Raw genomic sequence first — 24,363 nt, 5'->3', positions numbered from 1 at the left:
TATGGAATTCAGCCCCTATAATTTGTAGATCATGGTATAGTGATTTTATCTTATATAATAGTTTTGTCCCTTAAAATTAATCAAATGCTGAAAGTATTCTAATTTTTTAGAGGATTTGGACATCCATTTTTCTCCTCCCTGACTTTCAAACTTTCAAACTGACCACCCCCTCCAGGATATGTTATTTAAAAAAAAAAAGCAGCAGTGTGTGTGTGCTTTTTCCAGAAGCTCAAGGTGACATACATACTTTCCATAGTTCTACAGGTCTTCGTATGTCACCATTGAAGAGGCTGAAATTCAGAAGGGATTGTATAATATACCAATCCAAAACAGTCCATTCTTTTTTTCTTTTTGTTTTTTTTGAAACATTGGAAAAATTCCACATGCACTGAAGTACTTGTCTTGAAGTGTTAGATAAACAATTGCATAGTTTTAATGCAACATCTACATTAAATATGGATGATTTTCTTCAGTAGGCAGGAAATATGTATTCTTTCTTAAGACTGGGTACTTTAAAGTGGTGAAACTGAAAGCAATGTAAAATTAGCTTTTAGGTACTGTTATCAAAGTTACTATTAAGACAAAAAATACAGCAAGAGAGTTAGTGGGCAGAATCAATCCTGTGAAGAGTTTACACAGTTTTGAAAGTGTATGTTACACTGTTTTGCAGATGCTAAGTATTTCCAAAATAGTTGTTCTGAATTATTTGATATTTCTGTGGAGCAAATATAGGACAATCATTAAAAATTTCATACTTCATGGGGCTAAATTTTAAAACCTGAGAATGGAAAACTATTTTGCTGATTATTTAAAATGTTTAAAGGTCTCCCCCCCCCTTCTCCGTGGTCGTATTTATAATTTTAAGAAAACCAATCATATTTTAACAAAATGACTGCCATGGTGGTGACAAATAAGTAAAGGCTAAAAGAAAATAAAACTAATTCCCAAACACAATTATACTGAAGATCATGTACTAACAAAGTCCAAGTAATTTGTCTGTGCATCTCAGTATGAAGAGAGCTTAGGTGTGAAAGATAAAAATCAGAGTACATAAAGCTTAGTGGGAAATCCATTTTACAGAAAGTACATTGTTGATAATCTGAGAAACACAGTGAGGCAAAATATGTACTACCACTAAAACCAAACATGACTTTTATCTTTAGTGGTCCACAGAGACAAAACCCAAACATTCTCCCAAAGGCTCACTGTATACTGCATAGATATAGTCTCCTCCCCTGCATCATTTTTAACCTTTCAAAATATTTCCTAGTATTTCCCAGTGTGTTTTGTTTTCTATGTACATTTCAAAGCAAAAGGCTTGTTCATATTCACCTACCTTTTTTATATTCTAAAATAGTTTCAGGCTCCATGTGAGATCTGGTAGCATGGTTGGAAGTAAACAGCTTTAGACTTGAGCTTCACTTTGATGTATTCCAATTACTGCCTAGTTATTTTAATTTCAAGAAAAAAGAAATGGTTCAGGAACTCTATTAGAACCTAGGGGGAAGTACAAAGATGTAGTGTTGTCCATAGACACCAGATTAGGTCTGTATGTTTGTGAATTGGAGATTTGTTACTTTTTATGTAGTGTTCACTGCTGTTAAATTCTTTACAGATATATAAGTTACATTGTAATAAAAAGAAAGTGTGATATGGAGAGTAATTTACTTATTCTAAATGAATAAAATACTGCTACTGTAAAATATTGCTAAGAATACTTTTTGTCTGCCAGTGGAAGTACAAAATTAATTTAAATGTAACTCCCTGTACACTTAAAATTTGAGGTTTTAAGAGATCATTTTCACCATATTTTGAGAGTGTATGTAAGGAAGAAGTAATTGTTCTCTCTGGTTCTGTGAGTAGATTTGACTTTACAGACATTTAGCTTCAATTCTTGACTTAGAATTTATTGGATAGCTAGCAACTTTTTTTACAAGTTAAAAGGTAAATATAGATTCAGTATAATCCTGCACATGTTCATATTATTTAGAGCCAAATTCTTGTAAAATGGGATTTAATACCATGCATGTACCATGATTTTATTTTTCTTGAAAAGTTTAACCTTGAAAATGATTAACAGTCTACAACTATTCTTGCTTATTATAACAGCAATTGATAAATGAAATCCTTTATCATTTATAATTTGGACCTCTTGATTATGCTTCCTGAGGAAGAACAAAGTTTTCAGAGTGCATCTCAGATGATGTATATTAGCTGCCAAATTTTGGGAACTAAGATGGAGAACAGGTAGTTGAGCTGGCCAGAAAGGAAAACTAAATCCTTTACTCTGGAGTTTGTGTGATAGGAAGAACATACTGAACCACATTCACACAAGAATGTTTCATTGTCTTCCCCTTATTGTGAACAAAATATGAACAAATGGCATATCCATAGCATTTCTTCAGATCAGCTAGCTATTTACAAATTCAAAATCCTGCTTTGCAAGGAAATCCAATAGCATCTGACAACTTGGATATATGTAGGGGAAATCTGGTCCTAGTAGAACAGTCAGATACCCTAATTGGGTGAAATGCTAAATAGATGGGACCTGGGCAAGAAAAAAAAATTAGGAACGGCAAGCTAAGTTGAGGATAACTGAAAATACAACTAAGGACAAAACTGTGTAGTTCACTGAATTTCTATCACATGAGACATTGTTTCAACACAAAAATAATCCCAGTTGGATTATATGTGGATCCATAATCTGCAGTTTATACCTCCACTTCCTCTGGAGGATGTGGCTAGATTGTTTAAAGGGCCCTTTTCTGATTTTGTTATTAAACTTCCCTGAAGCTTAGTAGAAGATTAAAAAAATATAAAAACTAAAGTATTGTCATAGTAGAAGATTTAAAAAATCCTTTCATATGCTTGGAAGTGCCCTCAATATGTCAGAAACAGTCTTGGGAAAATGATGTGAGCCTTCTCTGGCATAATATTTTGCTTTACTATGGAATGTCCAATAGCTAAAATTTAAGGGATAATTAATTCAGTTACTCACAAATCATATTAACTATGAGAGATTGGGGGAAGTTGGGAAAGGAATTGGTCAAAAATAGAGAGTGGGTCAGTTGGCAGCTTATTTCATAAACTATGTAGCCCAGGTAGAAAGAAGTCTGGAATAAACATTGCAAAGCAGGTCTAACATAATTAACTCACTTGAATGCAAGTGTGAAATTCCTTTTTCAGTTTCTAAAATTCTATTTTACCCTATATTGCCACAGTAGTTCCTGCTATTTTGGTAGTGACAACTGTAGGATTTGACACTAACTGACATTTATTTGACAGTATGAAACCAGCTACTATGGTTTGTAAATTTGTATATTCAACCAATAGTGGTTTATTTAAGTAGTGTTTTTTTCTTTTGGAGATGTGTGTTAAAATTTCAGATGTACTCTATACTTTGAAATATTTGATTATCTTTAAGATGGATGGACACCTTCTAATTTTACTTTTTTGTGAGTGGTAGGAGCTCAACCCATTTTTCCTCAATGTTTAACAGAACAGTCATTTGCTGGACTTTGGAAAAATATTATTCAGCAGGTTAATGAGAGAAGTGGGGTGTAATGAAGCTCCATAATCACTATTCCTGAGGCCTAGAAGTTACAATTGTGCTTCATCTAGGAGAGTTGAGCAGGGCTGACTGAAAAGAACAGCAAGTGTTTCTCTCTTCTCCCATGTACAACAGAAGTTCTGTTAGTACAGTCATAGCATGCTATGGTCATGGATAATTGCATTATTTTAAAAGCCCCCCCCCCCCATTAAAAAAACACTTTAGAACAGCTGTGTCCAGCCTTTTTGGCATGCCTGAGCCGCATTGAGTGAAGAGGAATTAAATGAGTATAAAATACATAATAGAGTTAATGTACATAAATAACAAATGTATATGTGTCTGGGTTTGTGTGTGTGTGTGTGTGTGTGTATATATATATATATATATATATATATATATATATATATATATATATATACATACACATACATACACACATACATACACACATACATACACACATACATATATACACCAGGAATGGAGACTAGAGCCAGGGAAACTTTTGCTTCTTTGCTAGCCAGATGGGGATAGATGTGACAGTGTGAAAAAAGTATGTAGAGTTAACTCATAGATTTCTGCTGGCCTGGCACTGACTTTTTTCTTCTGGCCTCTCTTGCTACATGGTTATGTTTGGGAAGAAAGAATTAGTATAGAAAACAAAAATATTTGTCTAATGAAAACTTATAGTATATTCTAAGAAGAGTATGACTCAACAGAAAATGCCAGTGGTTAACAGATGATTCTTAAATTACATATTTTGAATATTGAAAATAGTTTTCCGTATCTTGACCTGAAGAAACGCATAGATGTGTTTCTTATTACAATACAGGTAGTACAGCTTGATTTACAACCGCAGTTGAGCCCAAAATTTCTATTGCTAAGTTAGACAGTTGCTAAGTGAATTTTACCCATTTTATGGCCTTTCTTGCCACAGTCATTAAGTGAATCATTGCTGTTGTTAAATTAGTAATGAGGTGGTTAACTGAACATGGCTTCCATATTATCTGCTTGTCAAAAGATCACAAAAGATAATCACATGACCCAGGGAACCTGCAACTGTCATATAAATATGAGTCAATTGCCAATTGTCATCTGAAATTTGATCATGTGACCATGGAGATGCTGCAATGGTTTAAGTGTAAAAATGGTCATAAATAACTTTTTTCAATGCTGTTGTAACTTTGGTTACTAAATGAACTGTTGTAAATCAAGCAGTTCCTGTACTGGAATTCAGCCTTATTAAGCTGATAATAATTTATTAATAATCAGATAGTATAGATTAAATGAATTATCTTATTCCGGTACTATATAGCAAAGTCCCAATTTTACTCCTCCCCCATCCATTTCTCTTCAAAGTTAATTCTAATATGGTGAGTATGGCTTTTCTACCAGTTTATCACTTTTTTTGTGTGTGTATACTTATATAGCACCAATATTTATCTGAAATAAAATTAATATTTATTGAATTTATGGATATAAATCCCATTTAGAAAATTAACTGACTCCTCATGACAATTATTTTTGTCTATACAGAAACAAATTTATATGTGCTTGCTCTATAATAAGTCTCATTGAGTTTAATAATTCCAGCTGCTTTTATGTTGGGAGTGTATTAGGTTAACACAGATTTTCTTTTAATCACTCTTTTGAAGTTTAAGAAGAGGATGCAGAAATGCCTAAGTGATTTATTTAAATTTGTCTAATTTATGGTATTCCTGTTCTAAAGAAAATATTTACTCCAAATGACATGGTAGAAGAGAGAAAAGATAAGGAAAAGGGAGAAAACAAGTAAATTGCTATATTTTAAAAGTTTTGAAAGCGGTTTGTTTTGTAGTTTACATTATAAGAAGAAAATTGGATGTTTCATGTTCTTGAAAAATGTAATGGTGTTACAGATGGTTAGAATCCTGCAGTATTATTGACATCTAAACTAGCAAAAGAAATAATTGAAAGCTTGTTTTGGGTTTAAAGCCATAATGGCAAAGATTGGATTTTCATGTATGGCAGAGCAAAAACTACCTTTCAGTAAAGAGTCAGTGGAGTGTGCGTCTGTATGTGTGCTTTTTAACCCTCCTCATCGTGGCAGCATTTTGGAAGATTTGTAGTATTTCCTTCTATACTTTTATATACCACTTCAATAAGGGCTAATCCTATCTCTTCCCACTTGGCATTCTGACTTAAAAAAGCGAACAAGTGAATTTTTTTTAAAACTCTGATTGATATGTGTTAAAGAGACCTGAGATGAGTTGAGAATATCTGTATCTGTTGTTACTTTTCCATCGAGATTTAGTACAAAAACTACCATTGCTTCAGATGGTTCTGCCCTCAGAGAGGCGGCTCACCATCTTTGCCATCCTACAGTTGTTGCTGTTTTGAGTCTGGTAATCAGAGTGCTCTTTTTTTTTTTTCCTTCAAGCACTGGACAAAGGCTGGATAAATGGATGTTGTGGTTATAACTACTTAGATGTACAGATGTGCACCAACGATTCTTTAAAGTCTATGGTTGACTATTATTTTTTCACTCTATAACTGATTTTAGTTAGCAGCATCAACCAGGAAGCTGTGTCCTATATCAGAGGTCTTTCAGTGTTGGAATAATGCCAGGAAATTCAGTAGAGAGATACAAAACTTGGCTCTGGTTGGAAAGTCAGTCAGTATTTTGGCCTGTGGGAAGTGGAGCCTTTTCAGAGTAATGCATTCCATGCAAAGTTATCAGTGTGCTAGTAGTGTTTGTTGGGCCCAAGTATTTCTATCCAGCATTTTTTTCATCAGTGCATCAGCTACTGCTGTCTACATCATGCTCCTACTTACAGTCCTATCAGGTTTCTTGTCTTTACTTTTGTTTTTGGAATAAGTGAACTTTGTTGGGATCACTCCTGGTTTTGCTTAAGGTTTCTGAAATGAGTTGCAATTTTAAGCATCATGGTGGATTCCAATGTTTTTTTATTGAAAAAGTTTTTCAAATACAAATTTTTTCCCCCTTTTTCCCCCCCCTCCCCCCCTCCCTAACCCCCCCTCCCCACCCCTCCCCCCCTGTGACTTCTTCGTAACAAAAAAAAACCCCCTAATTCATAACAGATTACTTACTCCCTCCTCAAAATACTGACCTTTACTTACTAAAAGTATTATAAATCCCCCTTTATCCATACATTTCAGAAAAGAAGAAGAGAAAAAAACAAAAAAAAAAAAACAAACACATTATACTATAACTATTATAAAATAACTTCTAATTTAGCATAATAGTGTTTTATATCTATACATTATTGCAACAATTCAAAACCACCTTCCACTTTAAAACTATACGATAAGTCCTACTTTAATAACATTTCAAAGCGGGCTCCCCATAAAATCTAATTTAACATTTATTCCACTCTATCCATTTCCTCCACTCCCCTACATGTATCACTTAAAAATCCCTTTTCTTAAACTAATCAGTCTGTAGCTAGCTTATTCACCCACTGTCTTACAAATTTACCATACACAACAATTCTTGATATCTTTAATTCACTGCCCACACTACTTAAAAATATATATATATATATTCCATTATATCTAAATAAAAAAAGAAAAGACAATAACTTTAAATTTATAGTCCATATAATATCTTCTTGAAGTCTTTCCACTGGATTGTTAAAACCAACATCCATAATAGGGTAACATAGCTTGCTGATGCAACAGTTTATTCAAGATCTCCAATCATATCTGCCCCCGTCAGTAGTGAACCTCTTCTTATATATATAAAAGTAAAAACAACCACCCGAGTGACATTATAATTATATTCCATATAATAATAATTGTGGGTTTCATCAGGATTATTAATTTCCATCATCGTATTGGGTAACAACCCGATCTTCTGCATGTCCCAACGTGATTCTCTTGCCTTATAATTCAAGATAATTATAATATATTTATCAACACAAAAAGAAATTTCAAAGTAGATAATTCAAAACCATCAATTTGAGGCTCTTTCCATGTCCCAAAATTACGGCAATGCAGAGATCTGCCACTATCCTCAGGATGATATTGACCAATACGTCGCCTCCTCTATGTTTTCACATAATCATTCATATTTTAAAATCACTGGCTTCACTGTTGCTTGGGTTAGAAATTTCTATTTTTGTACAACCTATTTCTTTTTTGGTTTTCTTTTTGTGGGTTTGACTTCCATCCTAATTTTTTGTGTCTCGCGTTTCTTTTTTATCCCTTGTATATCCTCTAATTGGTTTACATGCTTGTCCTTGCCTTGATAAGTCGTCACATTAAAATCAGATGGCACTTCTCTCAAATTTGTAGATAATCCAGCTGGGGTATCCGATAAATCCAAAGGCACTTTATCTGGTACAGTCTCTGTCTTTAGTTCCAGCTCCTTCTGCTTATCCTGTATTATGTCTGAAGACGTTAAATTCATTTTCAACCTATTTTGATAAAATTCTTCCGCTCTTTCAACAGTATTTAACTGGTATCTTTCTCCTTGATATCTCAATATAATACCAACTGGGACGTCCCACCGGAATTGAATATTTCTCCTTTTTAATTCAGACACCAGAAAGCCAAATTTCTTCCTTTCCATTAATATCTTAGGTGGGAGTTCCTTGTAAATCCAGATCTTTCTTCCATTCAATTGCAAATTAGAATTGAAGGAATTTTGCACAATTTTATTCCTAATTTCTTTATCTGAAAAATAGATTACCACATCTCTAGGCAATTGCCTTTGCTTGGCAGTCCAGGAGTTTATTCGATGAGCTCTGTCAATCCTACAAAACACTTCCTCAGGTTGAATCTTTAAAATCCCAGCTAGAAATTCAGAAGATATTTTCCTTAAATCATCTCTGTTATTTTCCTGCAAACCTCTAAGTCTTATTGCATATTCTGTGAAATTATATTGTATCTTTAGAACCTCTTTTTCAATCCTCTGTTGCAGATTTTCTACATTACCAGACTTTTGATCAGCATCCATTTTAAATTTTTCTTCTGAACTATAATCCTGAATATTTAACAAATCATTTTCAATTTTTTGAATTCTATTGTCCAATTTATCTTGAATTTCATCCATTTTTGACTCTAGTAAATTAGTATTTGTATCCAGCCGAATCATGAATTCTGATGCTTTTAAAATTTTTTGGTGCAAAAAGTCAAACTTGGATTTCACCAATTCCTTAGTTTCCTGCTTAAATTTTTCAAGTTGCTGATTCACAATCTCATCCCTTCTTTCAATCTCCTCTAAGAGAAATTCTATTATATTAAAATCAGGTTTCTGAGACTGAAGAGTTAAAACTTGTTCCTTTAAATTCTTAGTGGTGGAATCCCCCCCACCTATTTGCTTGTCTGACTTCACAAGCCTCAGTGCCATGTTTTGTTAGAAGGAAAAAAAAAAAAAAACAAGACAAAAGACTTCCAGCCAGCAACAATCAGACCTCCAGGGGAAAAAGAGAAAAACAAAAACAGGAGCGGAGTTTGTCTACAAATGTAGCCAGTGGTATTTATTCCGCTACATTGTAATAATAAAAAACGGAAGAACTTTCCCTCTCAAACTCTTCTCCAGCCGCGGCAGACGTCATTTTAAAAAAAAAACTTTTTTCCTCTTTCTCTTCCTCTATTCTCTTAGGTAATTTTTAAAAAAGATAAGTAAAATACTTGCGCTTCAGTATTACAGGTCCAGCTCACATTTTCTTTGAGTAATCTGTCAAATTCGCAAGCTTGCTTTGAACGCCTAGCTCTGCATTAGCAGAGGTCTCCCAAAGCCCGGAGCAGCGGCTGGGGATATGGGGCATCTCATCCGCTCCATCCCAAAAGTAAAAGAAAAACTTTTGGGACTCTGCAGAGAGTTCTACCCACCCCTACCGGCTCTATCTCCATTTCCTCATGGAAACGGAGTTTTTTCGAGCCGCCGTTCCGTTGTGAAGGCGGCTCTGACAGGCAGTGGAAGCTGACGATCCCAAAGGAACGTCTGGCGGCGGCCAACAGCAAACAGGAAGTCCGATTCCAATGTTTTTGAACGTTGGTGTTAGACCAAATTTCTCTTATAAAGGTCAGTTGGCATATTCAGTATTGGTTGCACAAGTGTCTTTCAGACATGGAAAAGGCAATATTTTAAAGTAAAGAGGTAGATTGCTTTAAACTTTGAGTCAGTAGGAAAAAATACTGCAAGGAGGGGAATTCAGGAAAAACAAAACAATGTGGAACAAAGTATATGCAGTTTTAAAGATACAAATGCATCTTCAAACATCTTCCATACTCTTGTGCTTTGAGGCTTGGTTGCATTTGGGAACAGAAGCTTATGAACAAACTTAAAAGATTGGGTTCTTCCTCCCCTTGTGAATAGTTAGTACGATTGCCCTTGCATTCAGAGATTTTACCAAAATGTTTGACAACATGTATGGGAATTTTTGTGATGTCATACTGTTAAAATTCTTATATGAAAATCTTCCTGTTATATCATTTTGGTTATGTACTATATAAACATTTTCTATATTTATGTATAACTTAATAGAAAGTACTATTTTCCTAAACTTGCTTTTTTGTGGAAAAAATATAGAAAATACCAAAGAAAATAATTCCCTTTCCCTGTGTTTTCATAGCAGACAAATCTTGATTTCCATTTTGTTTGTAGTTGAATCTGTTGGTTTTCCAGTTTTTTGTGCTTTTTACTCCAAGAGTTGGAATAATTCTTCCTCCATGCTGTATTTTTGGCACTATGAAATTCTGTTCATCTCTAGTTTATGTTTTGGACATCTGTCCCTAAATTTTTAAAACGTAAAAAAAGTTGTAATAAATTCTTACTTGATTTTATTGGATTGAGATAAACAAAGTTAGCCTCTGTGTACAGCAATTTAAATTTTCAGCTGCCAGGCCCGCTGGGTCTTTTTACCATCTCTTCTTCATCTGATGGTGCTAATCCCAATTATCATGGGTCATGATAAAGATTTATTGTATTTTTTTTTTAAATGTACAAATTATTTACATTTAATTCATTGTACAGTATTCTCAAAAGAAGCTATTTTACATGCTGAATGTCTTGTGATTTATATGCACATGAGTTTGTGGCAGTTTGCACAGACTTCAATAGAAACATAGCCAACATTTTGCAAAAACATAGCCAACATATTTTAAAGAAGTTGCTATCTTGAATGAGCTTTACTTAAGCTTATTTTCCTCTTAGTATTCATTTGGTTTGATCAAATTGAGTCATTTGGGCATACAATTCAATGATAAATGTAAGGAAACTTGGATTACAAAAGAAATAAAATAATAATCTGTTAAGTATTCCCTTTTGCTTCAGTTCTGCAGTGTGAGAGAGTTTAACACAGCCAAACCCTTGGGAGGAAAAGGCCTTTAAAGAAAAGGCATAACACTTCTGGAGTAGAGAGTTTCTGATTATAATGTAAACTGACTTCACTAGATATCTGATGCACTTGGATAATTACATTTCCATGTGACAATTAAAATAATAATGAACATTTTTTTATCTGGAGAGAAGTGTTGCATTTTCTTGGATTCAAAATACATTAACCTTAGAACTAAAATGTTGGGAGAAGAGACATGCAGATGTGCACACATTTTTAAATATTTGGTTTTTTTTACATAATTGTTCACTCAGGAAAGCCATTTGTTAAAAGAATATCACACCAGATATTGCTCTATGTATATAACTGGTATGATGCCAAAGGGAATGAGAGAAAAAAATACTTTCTACAGAACCCAAATTCAGAGCTAAATTTTCTGAATACAGTTAAAATCTTTTCTTGATTTCTGAAGCTTGCATTTAGAGGAACTTTTTGCACTTGGGGTTTTGTACTGAGAACTAGTTGTAAAATAAAAAGGTGGCATTGGATTTAAACCACTCATGAAAGCATTAACACCCACAAGAAAGAAAGTCATTCCAGTATTAATGATACAAATTCCACCCTTTTTGTCATTACATTGCAGCATAACATGTACATAAGGGGGTGGTACATGTTTTGTGACATCACAGTGCACATTTCTTTTTTACTTTGACTCCTTGACTTGCTGTAATGCCTTGAATGAATGGATAATATCTACCTTTACAGTTCACAGAATTCTAGACTGTGAATGGATGTAAATGGATGTAAATTCTAAAGTAGTTACACTTTCACTTATGTAGGAAATTGTACAACTCAAATAGATCCATTGAAACGAATTCCTTTCTGCCATTTTCATTGCTGCAGAGTCTTTTATATATATTTTTACTACCCCAAGTTAGTAATCCCCTTAGTGTAATCATCTACCTCCCTTTCTTAACTGAAATTAAGGAAGATATGTCTCTACACAAGAGATAGATATGCCAGCAAATATTGTCTAATTCTATCTAAAAAGTATAATATGTTAATAGCTAATTTTCTGTTCGAATAATTTTCGAACTTAAATAAAAGTGAGTCTAAATTCTGGTTCCTTTGTAATTAGTTAAGTTTTTGTTCATATGGCACGTTTATAATATATAAATCTTTTACAAGTGTTATGCACCGAGAACTAGGCAGGATTCACAGACCTTATTCAGTCATAAAGACTTCCTTAAAAAATCTCGCTTAGCGGAAATTTAATATGGTTAATCTGTAGAGAAGAAGTAGTTTAGCCAGCAAATGTAACTTCTGCTAAAAATCCCCCACAATTTTATCAATACTTTACTTCTTCAGAGAAAAGGTGTTTTAAAAAAAACAAATCAGTGTTGTTTTCCCATTCTAGATTACAGAGGGCAAAAATCTAATCTCAAATGGGCTCCTGTGTCAAAGGAAGTAATCTTCAATTTAGTTCAAGTAAAATTCTGCTTATTCAAATTGGGTCTGATTGAAATAATAAGAGAAATTTCACTTATTACAGTAACTATTAGAATATGTTACGGTACTATATCATGTGAAATGTCTTATATGAGTTTATTCACCTTTATAGCTTACACTTAAATATTTTTTGTGAACATTGTCAAAAGGATTTAAACTGAATCTTGAAAATGGAGTTTTATTTTCAAGAAAACAATTTCTGAAATATTAGAGAAAAGCAAGCATCCTTTTATTATGTAGGAACGTCATTAATATACTATAATTACTTGGAATGTGTAGTAGAAACCAGGAATTTCATAGTTAAAATTCATAAACTTCCATGAATTTATTAGATTATTAGTAACTCGCTATGCCTTAACTCCAATTGTTGTTATGTAATAAAGAAATGGGACTGCTAATGTATGTGCATCATTTTATAAAGATTATGAACATTCTTTTAATGATACAAATATTGTCAGTTAATGTTATCCTATATTTGTTATTACTTTTGTAATGATTAAAATGAAAATGATGTTATGATTTATGAACTGTTAAAATAATGGTTTTTAGCAAATTATTTAATGTGTATACTGACTTTATTATTTTTACAAATAACTCAAGGCAGTGAACATATTCAGCACACCACCTTCCTCCTATTTTCCCAACATCAACCCTGTGAGGTGGGTTGATTAAATTACTGAGGGAGAGTGATTTAAATTTAGTAGTTTATAGTTTGTTTAAAGATAGATGTTTTGAATTGTTCTCTCTGCAGGGTATAAAAACAATGTCTTAACTACCAAATACACATACTGATTTTCAAAATACTTTTTTCTCTTTAAAAAGCGGGAGTAAAACATTGTACAAATAATTTTTTGTTTATTAACAGGTAAAATACTATAGACACTTGGCACCTGATCATCTCCTGCAAATATGCCATCGACTTGGACCTCTTCTAGAGCAAGAAATTCCTCAAAGTGTCCCAGGAGTTCAAACACTATTAGGAGCTGGAAGACAGTCTTTGCTCCGCACAAATAAAAGTATGAGTATGCAAAAGGAAAAATGGCTTGATCATCTTTTTTACTGTATGTTTTTATGCTTATATTTGTTTTTTTACATTTAAATAGGTTGCAAACATGTTGTGTGGAAGGGATCTGCTCTTGCTGCATTGCATTGTGGGAGACCTCCAGAGTCACCAATAAATTATGGCAGTCCTCCCAGTATAGGTAAGAATGTTATTACATAATTGTAGAATATTGGCAATGTAATACCATATCTGTGATGATAGTTTTTGGCATGTACCTTCTCCTATGTAGGTTTCTTAAAAAATTGTGCATGTTAAATCTGATTTTAGGTTTTAAGAAACAGTTTTAACCAACCAGAACTGACTGGATATTTCTGTATGTATTTGGAAGCCTATCTGAAAATAACTTAATAGCATAGAATAACTCTCATCTCTCCCCCCCCCCCCACATGAGTTGAAATCCTGAATGTGGCCTCTCTAAATATTTGAAAGTGTCTCTTTACATGTCAGAAACCATATTTTATACACATCAACAAGAGGGTAGATCAGTTGCACATAGATATCTAGGAACAACATAGTTAGGGAATTTGTTCTAAAGACTACCGTTTAGCTCCATTCCCTGTTGAATTTTGATATGTTAGACCTAGAGTTGCTTCCTTAACCATACTATGATACATTTTAATATTTTTTGGTTTATTTTAAATGTTACTTTTTGGGCCCAACTATGTAAATTTTTTGAGTTCTGGTTGAACTGTTACAAAATTGTTATTTTTTAAACTTTACAATACTTGTTTCAAAACAATTTCCCAATTTGTAAGAAAGATTAAATCTTAGTCACTGTAAGACTAAAGCTTATTTATGTATCTAAAAAATTAACACTAGATCAAACCTAAGAGATCATTGTTTGAATATTATTTTTGAAAGCAGTAGTCAAGTGCTGTTGAGAATTTTGACCTCTCTCCTCCAAACAACATTTTGGTATCAGGAGCCACTTTTATAACATTTTTTTTTTTTTGGTCATACTATTGCTAAAGGATTGTGAAGGATTGTTGAAATGAAGTGTATACCAATTTTCCCCCTCTTGTTTTAGAAGGATCAGGCCTTGATTCTGAAGTTCCCCAAACTTTATAAGAATTGGGTTATATTTCACTACTATTCATTCAGCAATAATTTGAAGTTATGATGTTGTTGAACAAGGGGCACCTATAATTGTTCTTGTAGTCGCAGCCATTGCAGCATTATCACATGTCTTCTGATTGCGTATTTGGACTATTGGTATCTTGCTCACAATTACAATATTGCAGCATCCTATAATCACATGATTGCCATTTACGCCCTTCACTGTCAGCTTCCAACAAGCAAAGTCAATGAAAAAGTTGACAATAGGTTGCAAATGGCAATCATGTGACTTTGGGATGCTGAGATTGCACATGATTCATCTAACAGTAACTACTGGGACTGCTGGAACTGTCACTCTTTACAACTGTGTAGTTTAACTTAGTTCCTGGTCCCAATTACTATTGGTAAATAAGGATTATCTGTACCTGGAACCTTTCAGTTAGGTCTCTGAGCTGGGTTAGCAAAATTGAGGAGTTTTAGATTTCAGGGCTCACTAGATCTGAGTATATTCCATCCTTAGTTCTGGGTGAAGTTGCACTATTCCAAACAGAACCAGTGCACAACATGGAGGTCCTCCTGGATTCATAGCTCCTCTTTGAGTAGTAGGTGGCAACCATGGTCAGGAGGACTTTTTTCTGGACCAGAAGGCATTGTCATGATTACTTATGCCTTGATCACCTCCCAAGTAGATTCCTGAAAAGTGTTGCACATGGGGCTGACCTTGAAGAACATGCAAAAGCTGCAGTGGCATGGGCGGTTGTGGGTAAACCTCAGTGTGCTTGGGCTCTCCATCTGCTCTATGAGATACATTGGCTTTCATTGTGCTTCTAGATGCAAATAAAGAGGCTAATCAGCTGATTGTTTCTACTGATTGGTGAATGAGCAACTATGTAAACTGAATTTAAAATATCCTAATGATATAAGAGCATGCTTTCATGTAGCTTTACAGATCTGGCATTCATGGTCCCAAGATTTTTCTGTTCCATAAAAGATTAGGAAAGATATGACAAGGCAATAATTTCCTTCCACATTTTAACTGGGGAGGTAAAAAGAGCATCATGCCTTTAGAATGCTTTCTTACACCGTAGAGAAACCTTCCTTGATACATTAGATTAGATCGTTCACTCCTGGTTTAAAAAACAACCAGAATTCATGTTTATGTCAGAATTGCAAGAATTACTTAATACAGAGATGACTTCCAATGACTGATATTCCTGCCTTGGCTGAACTGAAGTTAAACTATGTTTAACTAATCATAATTCATTAAGCTCAGAGATTCAGAACTTCATTTTGTAAAAAATTATAAGTAGAATATTTTGATTTTTTTTTATCCTTGCACATGGCAGAAAAAGTTGGGGAAAAGCATTGTATCTTAATAGTTTGTGCCTTCTGAATTACACTTTAAATTATATCTGAATAGTCTCTTGAGTAAGAAAACAGTTTTGTTGCTATTGTTGCTGCTGCATTTATTTGTGGTTTTAATAACATTGAATAGGCATATTAATCACATTAGAATTTGCTGTACAATTTGAGTTATAGAGAATTAATTAAAATTTGTCTGCTCTTAAAAATTAAAATTACTAGCTGAGATAGTTGACATAAATTTCTTAATAACGTATAAATGTGCCACTGGAGCTATTCTATTTTAATCAATTTTGAGGCTGAACAAAAATGTTTTAAGATTTTTTTAGAAAAACGTTTAAGTTTTTTTTTTAGAAATTAACAGAATAACGTTGGAGGAACCTTGAAGGTCTTCCGGTTCAAACCCCTGCTCATGCAGGAAACCCTAACATTTCAGACAAATGGTTGTCCAATCCCTTCTTAAAAAGCTCCAGTATTGGAGTATCCACAGCATCTGGAGGCAAGTCATTAATTGTTCTTAATTGTCAGGACATTTCTCCTTAGTTCTAAGTTGATTCTCTTTTTTCTCTTTAGTTTCCATCCATTGTTTTTTGTCCTGCCTTCAAGTGCTTTGGAGAATAGATTGGCCCCCTGTTCTTTGTGGCAGCCCCTTAGATATTAAAACACTGCTGTCGTGTCACTCCTAGTCCTTCTTTTCATTAAACTAGACATACCCAATTTCTGCAACCGTTCTTTGTATGTATGCCCAGTCCCCTAATCATCTTTGTTGTTCTCTGTATTCTTTCTATAGTCTCAACATCTTTTTTGTATCATGATGACCAAAACTGGATGTAATATTCCAAGTGTGGTCTTACCAGGCTTTATAAAGTGGTGCTAACACTTCATGTGATCTTGATTCTATCCCTCTGTTAATGCAGCCTTGGACTGCATTTGGCTTTTTTGTAACATGTAGCAACCATTTATATTGTATGTCAGTATGGGATGTATACAGAATATATTACGATTATGAAATCAAATACGTTAATTGTAGAATATTTGATAATGCAACATATAAACCATTGATCTATGACACTATTGTTTGGAAAAGTGGAAATGTAAAAGATCATTTTGCAAATGGGACATGTCAAAGGCACGCTGCTTATTTCTACTGAAAAAACAAAATAATAAATTGTTGCAACCATTTTAAAGAATAATTTCCATGAAATTATCAGAACAGTTTGTCTTCAAATAGTTACTTTTTGCTTAAAAGTAGGAAATGCTTGATTTTTCTGGTTTTGGTAGTTTTTATTTGGTAAATAAAAAAGCTCTGAATTTGCTCTTTGTCCTGATAAGGTATCAACTAAGTATGATTATGATGCTTTGCTAATGACAATAGAATCCAGAATAAATTGAGTTACATTAAAGCTTATATAATTAATAAAATATTTTGATTTGCTAGTAATTATGCACTATTGTTGATATAAATATCATTGGTCATGTAGAAAAAATCATAATATATCACTATGAAGTAACCTGGGATTCATGATTTAAAATATATGAACTAGCAGATGGCAGTATTTGAAAAAAAAATATCTAACTTTCCATAAGTAATTAAAGAAAGCCGGAGGAAATAGCTTCATTTGTTTTATCCCAGGATTATGTTAAGTATGTTCAAAGAAACAGAATTATAGAAGCCAGCAGGAAAAAATAGATTATGATCTTAATACAGAGCTTAAATATAACATAAAACAATCCTTTTCGGGGCTTTAACCAGGAATGCTTAAGGTAAGACTGAATAACCCACATGTGCTTGTTTATTAAACAAGGAGTTTTGGCTTGACATGACATGCAAGTATATAAATAAAAATCATTTTTATCTCCATTGAGGAAAGTCAATCAGTTATAGTAATTAGAATGGCATCTTAAGTAGTAGGAGAAAAAATGGTAATAATCACTAAATATTTAGTAATTTGACAAGTCAAGGTGCCATACAGGTAGCCCTTAAGTTACAATTCTAATTGGGACCACTAAATGATGCACATGACTGAATTACTAAGCAACTGCAATCCCAGCACTCCCTCTTTTCCTTGTTAACCAAATCCCACCAGTCACTAAGTGAGGACCCTCCATTATATAAGCCATTCCAGGCTTGGTTGCCCTGAACCTTGGTGAAGTAGGGACTGCATCCTTTCCTCCCCCCACCCCCAGCTTTCTATCTCCCACTATTTCTGCCCTTTCGGCTGCCTTGCTGGTAAGTACTGATAGACTGCCAAGTGTCTGAATTTTGATAATGTGACCACATAACTTTAAATAATTGCAGAACGAATGGTCTTTAAGGAAGAACTACCTGTGTGCTTGTCTGACAAGATTTTAATCAGACAATCTGTATTGAAATAATTGGACACATAGTGATCCATGGCAAATTAAGCTGTGGTTTTACTTGCAAACATCAAGTCTAAAAGAGCATAGGCATCTATATAGTCTAAAAGAGCATAGGCATCTATATAGGCATCTATATAGAAAGTACTTCCTTAAGTTGCCTTGCACTTGATCAAATAGATCAAGAATTTAATTGTTACATTTTAATTAGATGAATTATACTCAAAGGTATTTTCATATTATTGCAGTCTGTTTAGAAGTTGATAATTGTTTCTAGTCCAAGTTCTCCTTACAAGGATGGCTGCTAATAACTGAGCATCTTTCACTCTAAGGGAAATATATTGGTCAGATCTGTGATTTTTCAAAGTGCAATAATTTTTCGGTTTGTTTCCATTGTTGAGACCTATGAAGTGGTAGGTATCTATCACTAGGTACCTAGTGGACTGGTAGTCCTCGACTTACAACAGTTCATTTAGTGACCATTCAAAGTTACAACAGCACTGAAAAAAGTGATTTAAGACCATTTTTCATAGTTATGACCTTTCAAGCATCCCCATGATCATCATGTCATCAAAGTTCAGATGCTTAGCAACTAACTCATACTTATGACCATTGCTGGGTCATGTAATCACCTTTTGCAATCTTCTGACAAGCAAAGTCAATGGGGAGGCAGAGATTCACTTAACAACCAGGTTACTACCTTATCAATTAGCAGTGATTCACTTAACAATTGTGGCAAGAAATGTTGTAAATGGGGCAAAACTCACGTAAACGTCTCATTTGACAAAAGAAATTTTGGGCTCAATTGTGGTTGTAAGTTGCGGACTACCTGTATTTGTTACATTCTGATAAATTACTGTGTAGCAATATGTCTCATGACAGATTTTGGGGACATGAGATGCCTTTCTAGAATGAAGTTATGATAGATTTTCTTTGTAATCTACTTAAGTGCTTATTGTAATTGTTCATTACAAACATAATTTATTTATATGAATTCTGCATATGAATAACAGCTTAAATCTTTATTGCTTAACAAATATATTTCTTTTTGAGCATATATCTAAATATATATTTTTTTTATAGCTGAAACTCTCTTTTCAAGAAAGCTTAATGGAAAATACAGACTGGAACATCTTATTCCAACTGCTGTGTATCAGCATATGAAAATGCATAAGCGAATCCTGGGACATTTGTCTTCAGTGTATTGTGTAACTTTTGATCGGACTGGTAGACGGATATTCACAGTAAGTGCAGATTCATTAAAATATTTAAAAATGTATTTCTGCAATGTAAGAGGAGTAGAGTGATGAGTACGAATTAACAAATAAAATGAAAGAAAAATAGAAAAAAATGTGTTGTTTAAGAAACTAACAGAAAGAGGGAGAATATAATTGATGAGAATTAGTAGAATTGAAACATAAATGTAAGGAAGGTTAGGCTTAAGTAAGATCAAGAGGGCTGAAATAGACATTACAATATTTTTATTGACAATTTGAACTTACAAACAATATGTTCTGAAATTCAATGCATCCCTTGGGTCTCCTTTATTTTTCTTAACCAATACTACTCCCTTCTTTCCCATACCTGTCTGGGGAGAGACATAATAAGCTTGAACCATTTGCTTTGGATAGTTGAAGTAAATGATGGTGGTTATAGTAGCAGCTGATGATGCTTCCAGCCAACATTTTCTTCTGCAGTAAATGAGAGCAATGCTTAAGGTGATTTTATTTTATACCAGGTATCATTAAGATAGGTAAGCAACATTTTCAGTAAAGAACAAACATAACACTGTTATTGAACATTGTACTGCTTTCCAGTGAAAGTTAGAATTAAAATGTACAGTCTGTCTGAAAAAACATTTGTTATTCTTTGCTGAGCTAACTTTCTACTTATCTGTTATAAATAATAGTAGTGATGGGAAATTTTTGCCTTAATATAATGAGAAAAAATATTTCCAGTCCTTCTTGGACAGAGTTTCTGACAGTGCAGTATTTGGAATTAACGGTGTTGCTCTTTCTTAGTTTTTAGCATATGTAATGGCGGTAATGAGGCAGGTCAGTGTTATATAAATAACTTTTTCTTTTATTTCTATGTAATTAGATTTAAGAAAATCATAATACTTCAAGGCATTTAAAGTACTTAAATTCAAACAGCAGACCTTTATCTATGTGTTCTTTTGAACCCTCAAAAGTGAGAGAAAGGAGTCTCGTATATTGGGGAGGTTAAAATTATGCTATACAGTATACATGTGGGGGATTTCAAGTAATCTTTCTTATCTAAAGAAGTCCTTGGATCCAAGGGAAGATCTCATAGTCTAGCTAACCTTATAAATAAATAAATATTGATGATTAATCTCTTTATAGGGTTCTGATGATTGTCTTGTGAAAATCTGGGCAACAGATGATGGACGGTTGCTTGCTACTTTAAGAGGGCATGCAGCGGAAATATCAGACATGGCTGTTAATTATGAGAATACCATGATTGCTTCAGGGAGCTGTGACAAGATGATCAGAGTGTGGTGTCTTCGAACATGTGCTCCTTTGGCTGTTCTACAAGGACACAGTGCATCTATAACATCTCTACAGGTAAAATAGATGACTAAGATTTAAAATTTTGGAGGCAAAACAGTAAAATAGTTCAATCTACCTGATTCATATTCTTTTTCATGTACAGTACTGTAATTAACTATGTATGCATTGTCTAGACAAATTTATAATTGAATTACTTTTTTTCACTATTATGAAAAAAATGAAACTAGGAAAGAAGGCAAAGTGTACATGTGATCATACATAAAAATATTGTGTATGGAAGAAAGAACTATTGCAAAGAGTTTTCTGAGACGACCATTGCATTTGGTTGCAATTACCTTTTTATAGAAGTGGTGATAATGATACTTTAGTATATTCCAAATCACTTAATTATTCATTTCCTTGCTTACTATAAATAAAAAAATTACCTGACAGCTTTTTTTTTTTTTTTTTGCAGTTTTCTCCCCTGTGCACTGGCTCAAAGCGATACTTGTCTTCAACTGGTGCAGATGGCACAATATGTTTTTGGTTGTGGGATGCTGGCACCCTTAAAATCAAGTTAGTTTATATCTTCTATTCCTGTAAGATTACATGTAGTATTTTGAAAAACTGTTCAAAAGCTGGAAGTTTTTGTTTGCGTTTGTCTATGGACCCAAAATACTTTATCAAAAACAGTAAAATTGGCTTTTTTTCTGTAGAAAAATGGGGGAGATTTCTGAATTACAAGGTTAGGATTTATAAATGCATTGATATTAGTAGTTGATATTATATCAACTATTGTGTCATATTGGTTACTTCTGTGTCTTGGAAAACACACAATGCAACTTAATTATTAGTAGGGCTGTGGAACACTTCAGGTACGGCATCCAAAATATACTTTGAAGGATGTGGAGTATGAATGTAGCACCAATCACCAGCAACTTAAATCAGCTGCCTTTGCACTCCCACATGATCAAATAGATCTGTTGCAGATTAAATGCTAAGCATTTTATAGCTTATTCTTTCTCCTGAAAACTTTTTGATGCTTAGCCAACCATTCAATATTGCTAAGTGGCAACACCTAGCTAACCTTGTTTGCTCTTGAAAAGGAAATCAGAATTGGATCTGATTAATACTTGTACAGATGATCGTCAGAAAAAAAACATAGTCTGTTGACTAGAAAGGGAGGTCATATATTCTAGAAAAAACTTCCATTATGTTGCCAAGAAATCTATGTGGATGTGTGCATGAAATCATTAATTTATCTTAACTCAAAGGAGACTCTAAGTGGAGAGCCGTTAGTTTTATAATTTAAGCTCCTTTCAGTTTCTTGAAAATGGTGCAATTGTGCAGTTTAAAAGGAATGTCAACTGCATGACCATAAGGTTTAGTTTATACTTATACTTTAGAAATAACTTAATTGCAAAACAATACACTTATAGTATGCATTCCTGCTCAGGATATATACTAATTATGAAATAGACTAAGTTGAATATAATTTAAATTAATGATTTAAATATATTTAAATGAGTAGACTTTAGTTTTCCTATAATAGAGCACTGAAAAGATGGGGTTGGATATATGTCAACAGGTATTCAGAGATATACAATAGATAGACATCTTGGAGAATATAAAAAGGCTGCAGTCCAATAATGCATACCCTTTGTGGGTGTGCAGTGTATATAATTCAATAGTTTTTATTATATCCCACAGAGGTCCATGGGGTTTTAGTTTTATTCAATGGGAATAAATCAAAATGTTAATGCCATTTGGGGATATTGAACAGGGGTTTCCTCCATTCATAAAATGTCTTTTAAATCCAAGCTACTTTGAGAATAAAATATACTGACTTTTGCTGTCTGTCTACCATGTTTCCCCCAAAACTAGATCCGGTCTTATTTTCTTTTGGGCTCCCAAAAAGCACTAGGGCTTATTTTTGGGAAACCCACTTTCAGGGTGGTCAGCCCAGCTGGGCGCCTCCCCCTCCTCTCCCCCGATGTGCATGCAAGAGCCAGCAAGCAAGCGGGGACTGGTGGTATCCGGCAGCAGCTGCAGCTCACAGGTCCCTTGGTTGGCGCACTCTGGGGCTGCGCAGAGCGGAGGGAATGGAGTGGAAGGCAGGCAATTCCAGCGGGCTGCAGGCAAGCTGAGAGACACGAAAATGAGCCTCCTGTGACCACCTACCACTATGGCCCGCCACAATTTGGCTTTCCTGCAGCACACACAGCACGTCTGGATTGCCTCCCCCCCCCCCCCCCGGTGCACCCCTGCTTCTGTCTGCTGCTTGTACAGGTACCCAACTCACCTGTGCTGCACAGGCTGCGGCTGCTGCCAGACACCATCGGCAGCACGCCCGCTCACCACCTGCTATGCTGGCCATGCCCACCCCTTCACTAGGGCTTATTTTTGGGATAGGGCTTATAATTAAGTGCAGGTATGAAAATCGGGCTAGGACTTATTTTCGGGGTAGATCCTATTTTTGGGGAAACACAGTATATCTATTTATCTAATACATTTTTATTTATAATAAATATCTATTATGAATGATAGACAAATCTAAAACAGAAAATTTGAAAGAGGTTCTCATTCACTTTCAGAAATGTTTGCCCATATTTAGTTTAATCTTTTTAATAATTACTGTTTAATTCAGTTATATTAAATTGCTTTAATATATTTAATTATATATATTTAAATCTTTGCAGTCCAAGGCCAACAAAGTTCACAGAACGGCCAAGACCTGGAGTCCAAATGATCTGCTCTTCATTTAGTGCTGGTAAATTGCACAATTCTCCTCCCCAAAATTAATTGTATTACTGGAGTATAATGAAAAATTATAATTATTTATAATATATAATATTTATAATTCAAAAATGATTGCTATGATCTTATTCCCGTTAACCTCCAAATGGCAATATTCTTAACTGATGCATGGGCACTTTACCTGCATGTTTAATACATTTCGATCCTGCTTTTTCTTTGGACAGCTGAAGGTGACATACTTATAGTCGTTCCACAGTTTTTTCACAACAATCCTATTTGGTAGGTTGTTTGACCAAGAGAAAGGCCCACCCATTGAGTTTTTACTTAACCTTCTTGCTGGTTCTCAAATAGCTGGTGCCTATGAAAGTTTAGAAATAATTATGTAATAGTATCTCAGTCCATCTTGCTATCTTGAATTCTAATACTTAGCTGAAAATCTGCTATGTAATAAAAATAATTTTAGTCATGTTTTGTTTCTTCATGGGAGAAGCACCCTGGAATAAATTTGGGGAAACAGATGTATGATTGTAGTAGAGAGTCAGTGTTATACACTGCATGTTTGCAGTTGAATGGAACTAATATTAAAAGAATACATGGTACAAGATTATAGTACTATAGTAAATCTCTTTAACAAATTGATATAGTGATACTTTTTTATGTTTGCTTTTCTTTAGGTGGAATGTTTCTGGCCACCGGAAGTACAGATCATATCATTAGGGTTTATTTCTTTGGATCAGGTCAGCCAGAGAAGATATCAGAGTTGGAGTTTCATACTGTAAATACCTTCTCTAAATTGTTTAGCTCTTTGTTTGAAGTAAATTAATAACCTATAGTCATGTTGTTAATTTTTTTCTTGTTCACACAGGACAAAGTGGACAGCATTCAGTTTTCTAATACCAGTAATCGGTAAGC

General features: G+C 34.0%; 1 protein-coding gene across 1 annotated transcript in view; it reads left to right on the top strand.

Annotated features, from left to right (window-relative positions):
• The window catches only part of PHIP (PHIP subunit of CUL4-Ring ligase complex), an 87,914-nt gene that overhangs the window by 4,115 nt on the left and 59,436 nt on the right, over nt 1-24,363 (top strand). Inside the window, exons 5-12 of the mRNA XM_034431856.3 lie at nt 13,211-13,361; nt 13,449-13,547; nt 19,268-19,428; nt 20,548-20,769; nt 21,170-21,270; nt 23,394-23,464; nt 24,126-24,226; nt 24,317-24,357. Coding sequence (XP_034287747.2) covers nt 13,211-13,361; nt 13,449-13,547; nt 19,268-19,428; nt 20,548-20,769; nt 21,170-21,270; nt 23,394-23,464; nt 24,126-24,226; nt 24,317-24,357 — 947 coding nt within the window. The remainder of the gene's footprint in view (nt 1-13,210; nt 13,362-13,448; nt 13,548-19,267; nt 19,429-20,547; nt 20,770-21,169; nt 21,271-23,393; nt 23,465-24,125; nt 24,227-24,316; nt 24,358-24,363) is intronic.

The sequence above is a fragment of the Pantherophis guttatus genome, chromosome 1 (assembly GCF_059756535.1).
Source record: "Pantherophis guttatus breed Tessera chromosome 1, ASM5975653v1, whole genome shotgun sequence".
NCBI classification, from domain to species: Eukaryota; Metazoa; Chordata; class Lepidosauria; order Squamata; family Colubridae; genus Pantherophis; species Pantherophis guttatus.
The sequence above is the reverse complement of the archived record's forward strand: the minus strand, read 5'-3'. Positions and strand labels throughout refer to the sequence as shown.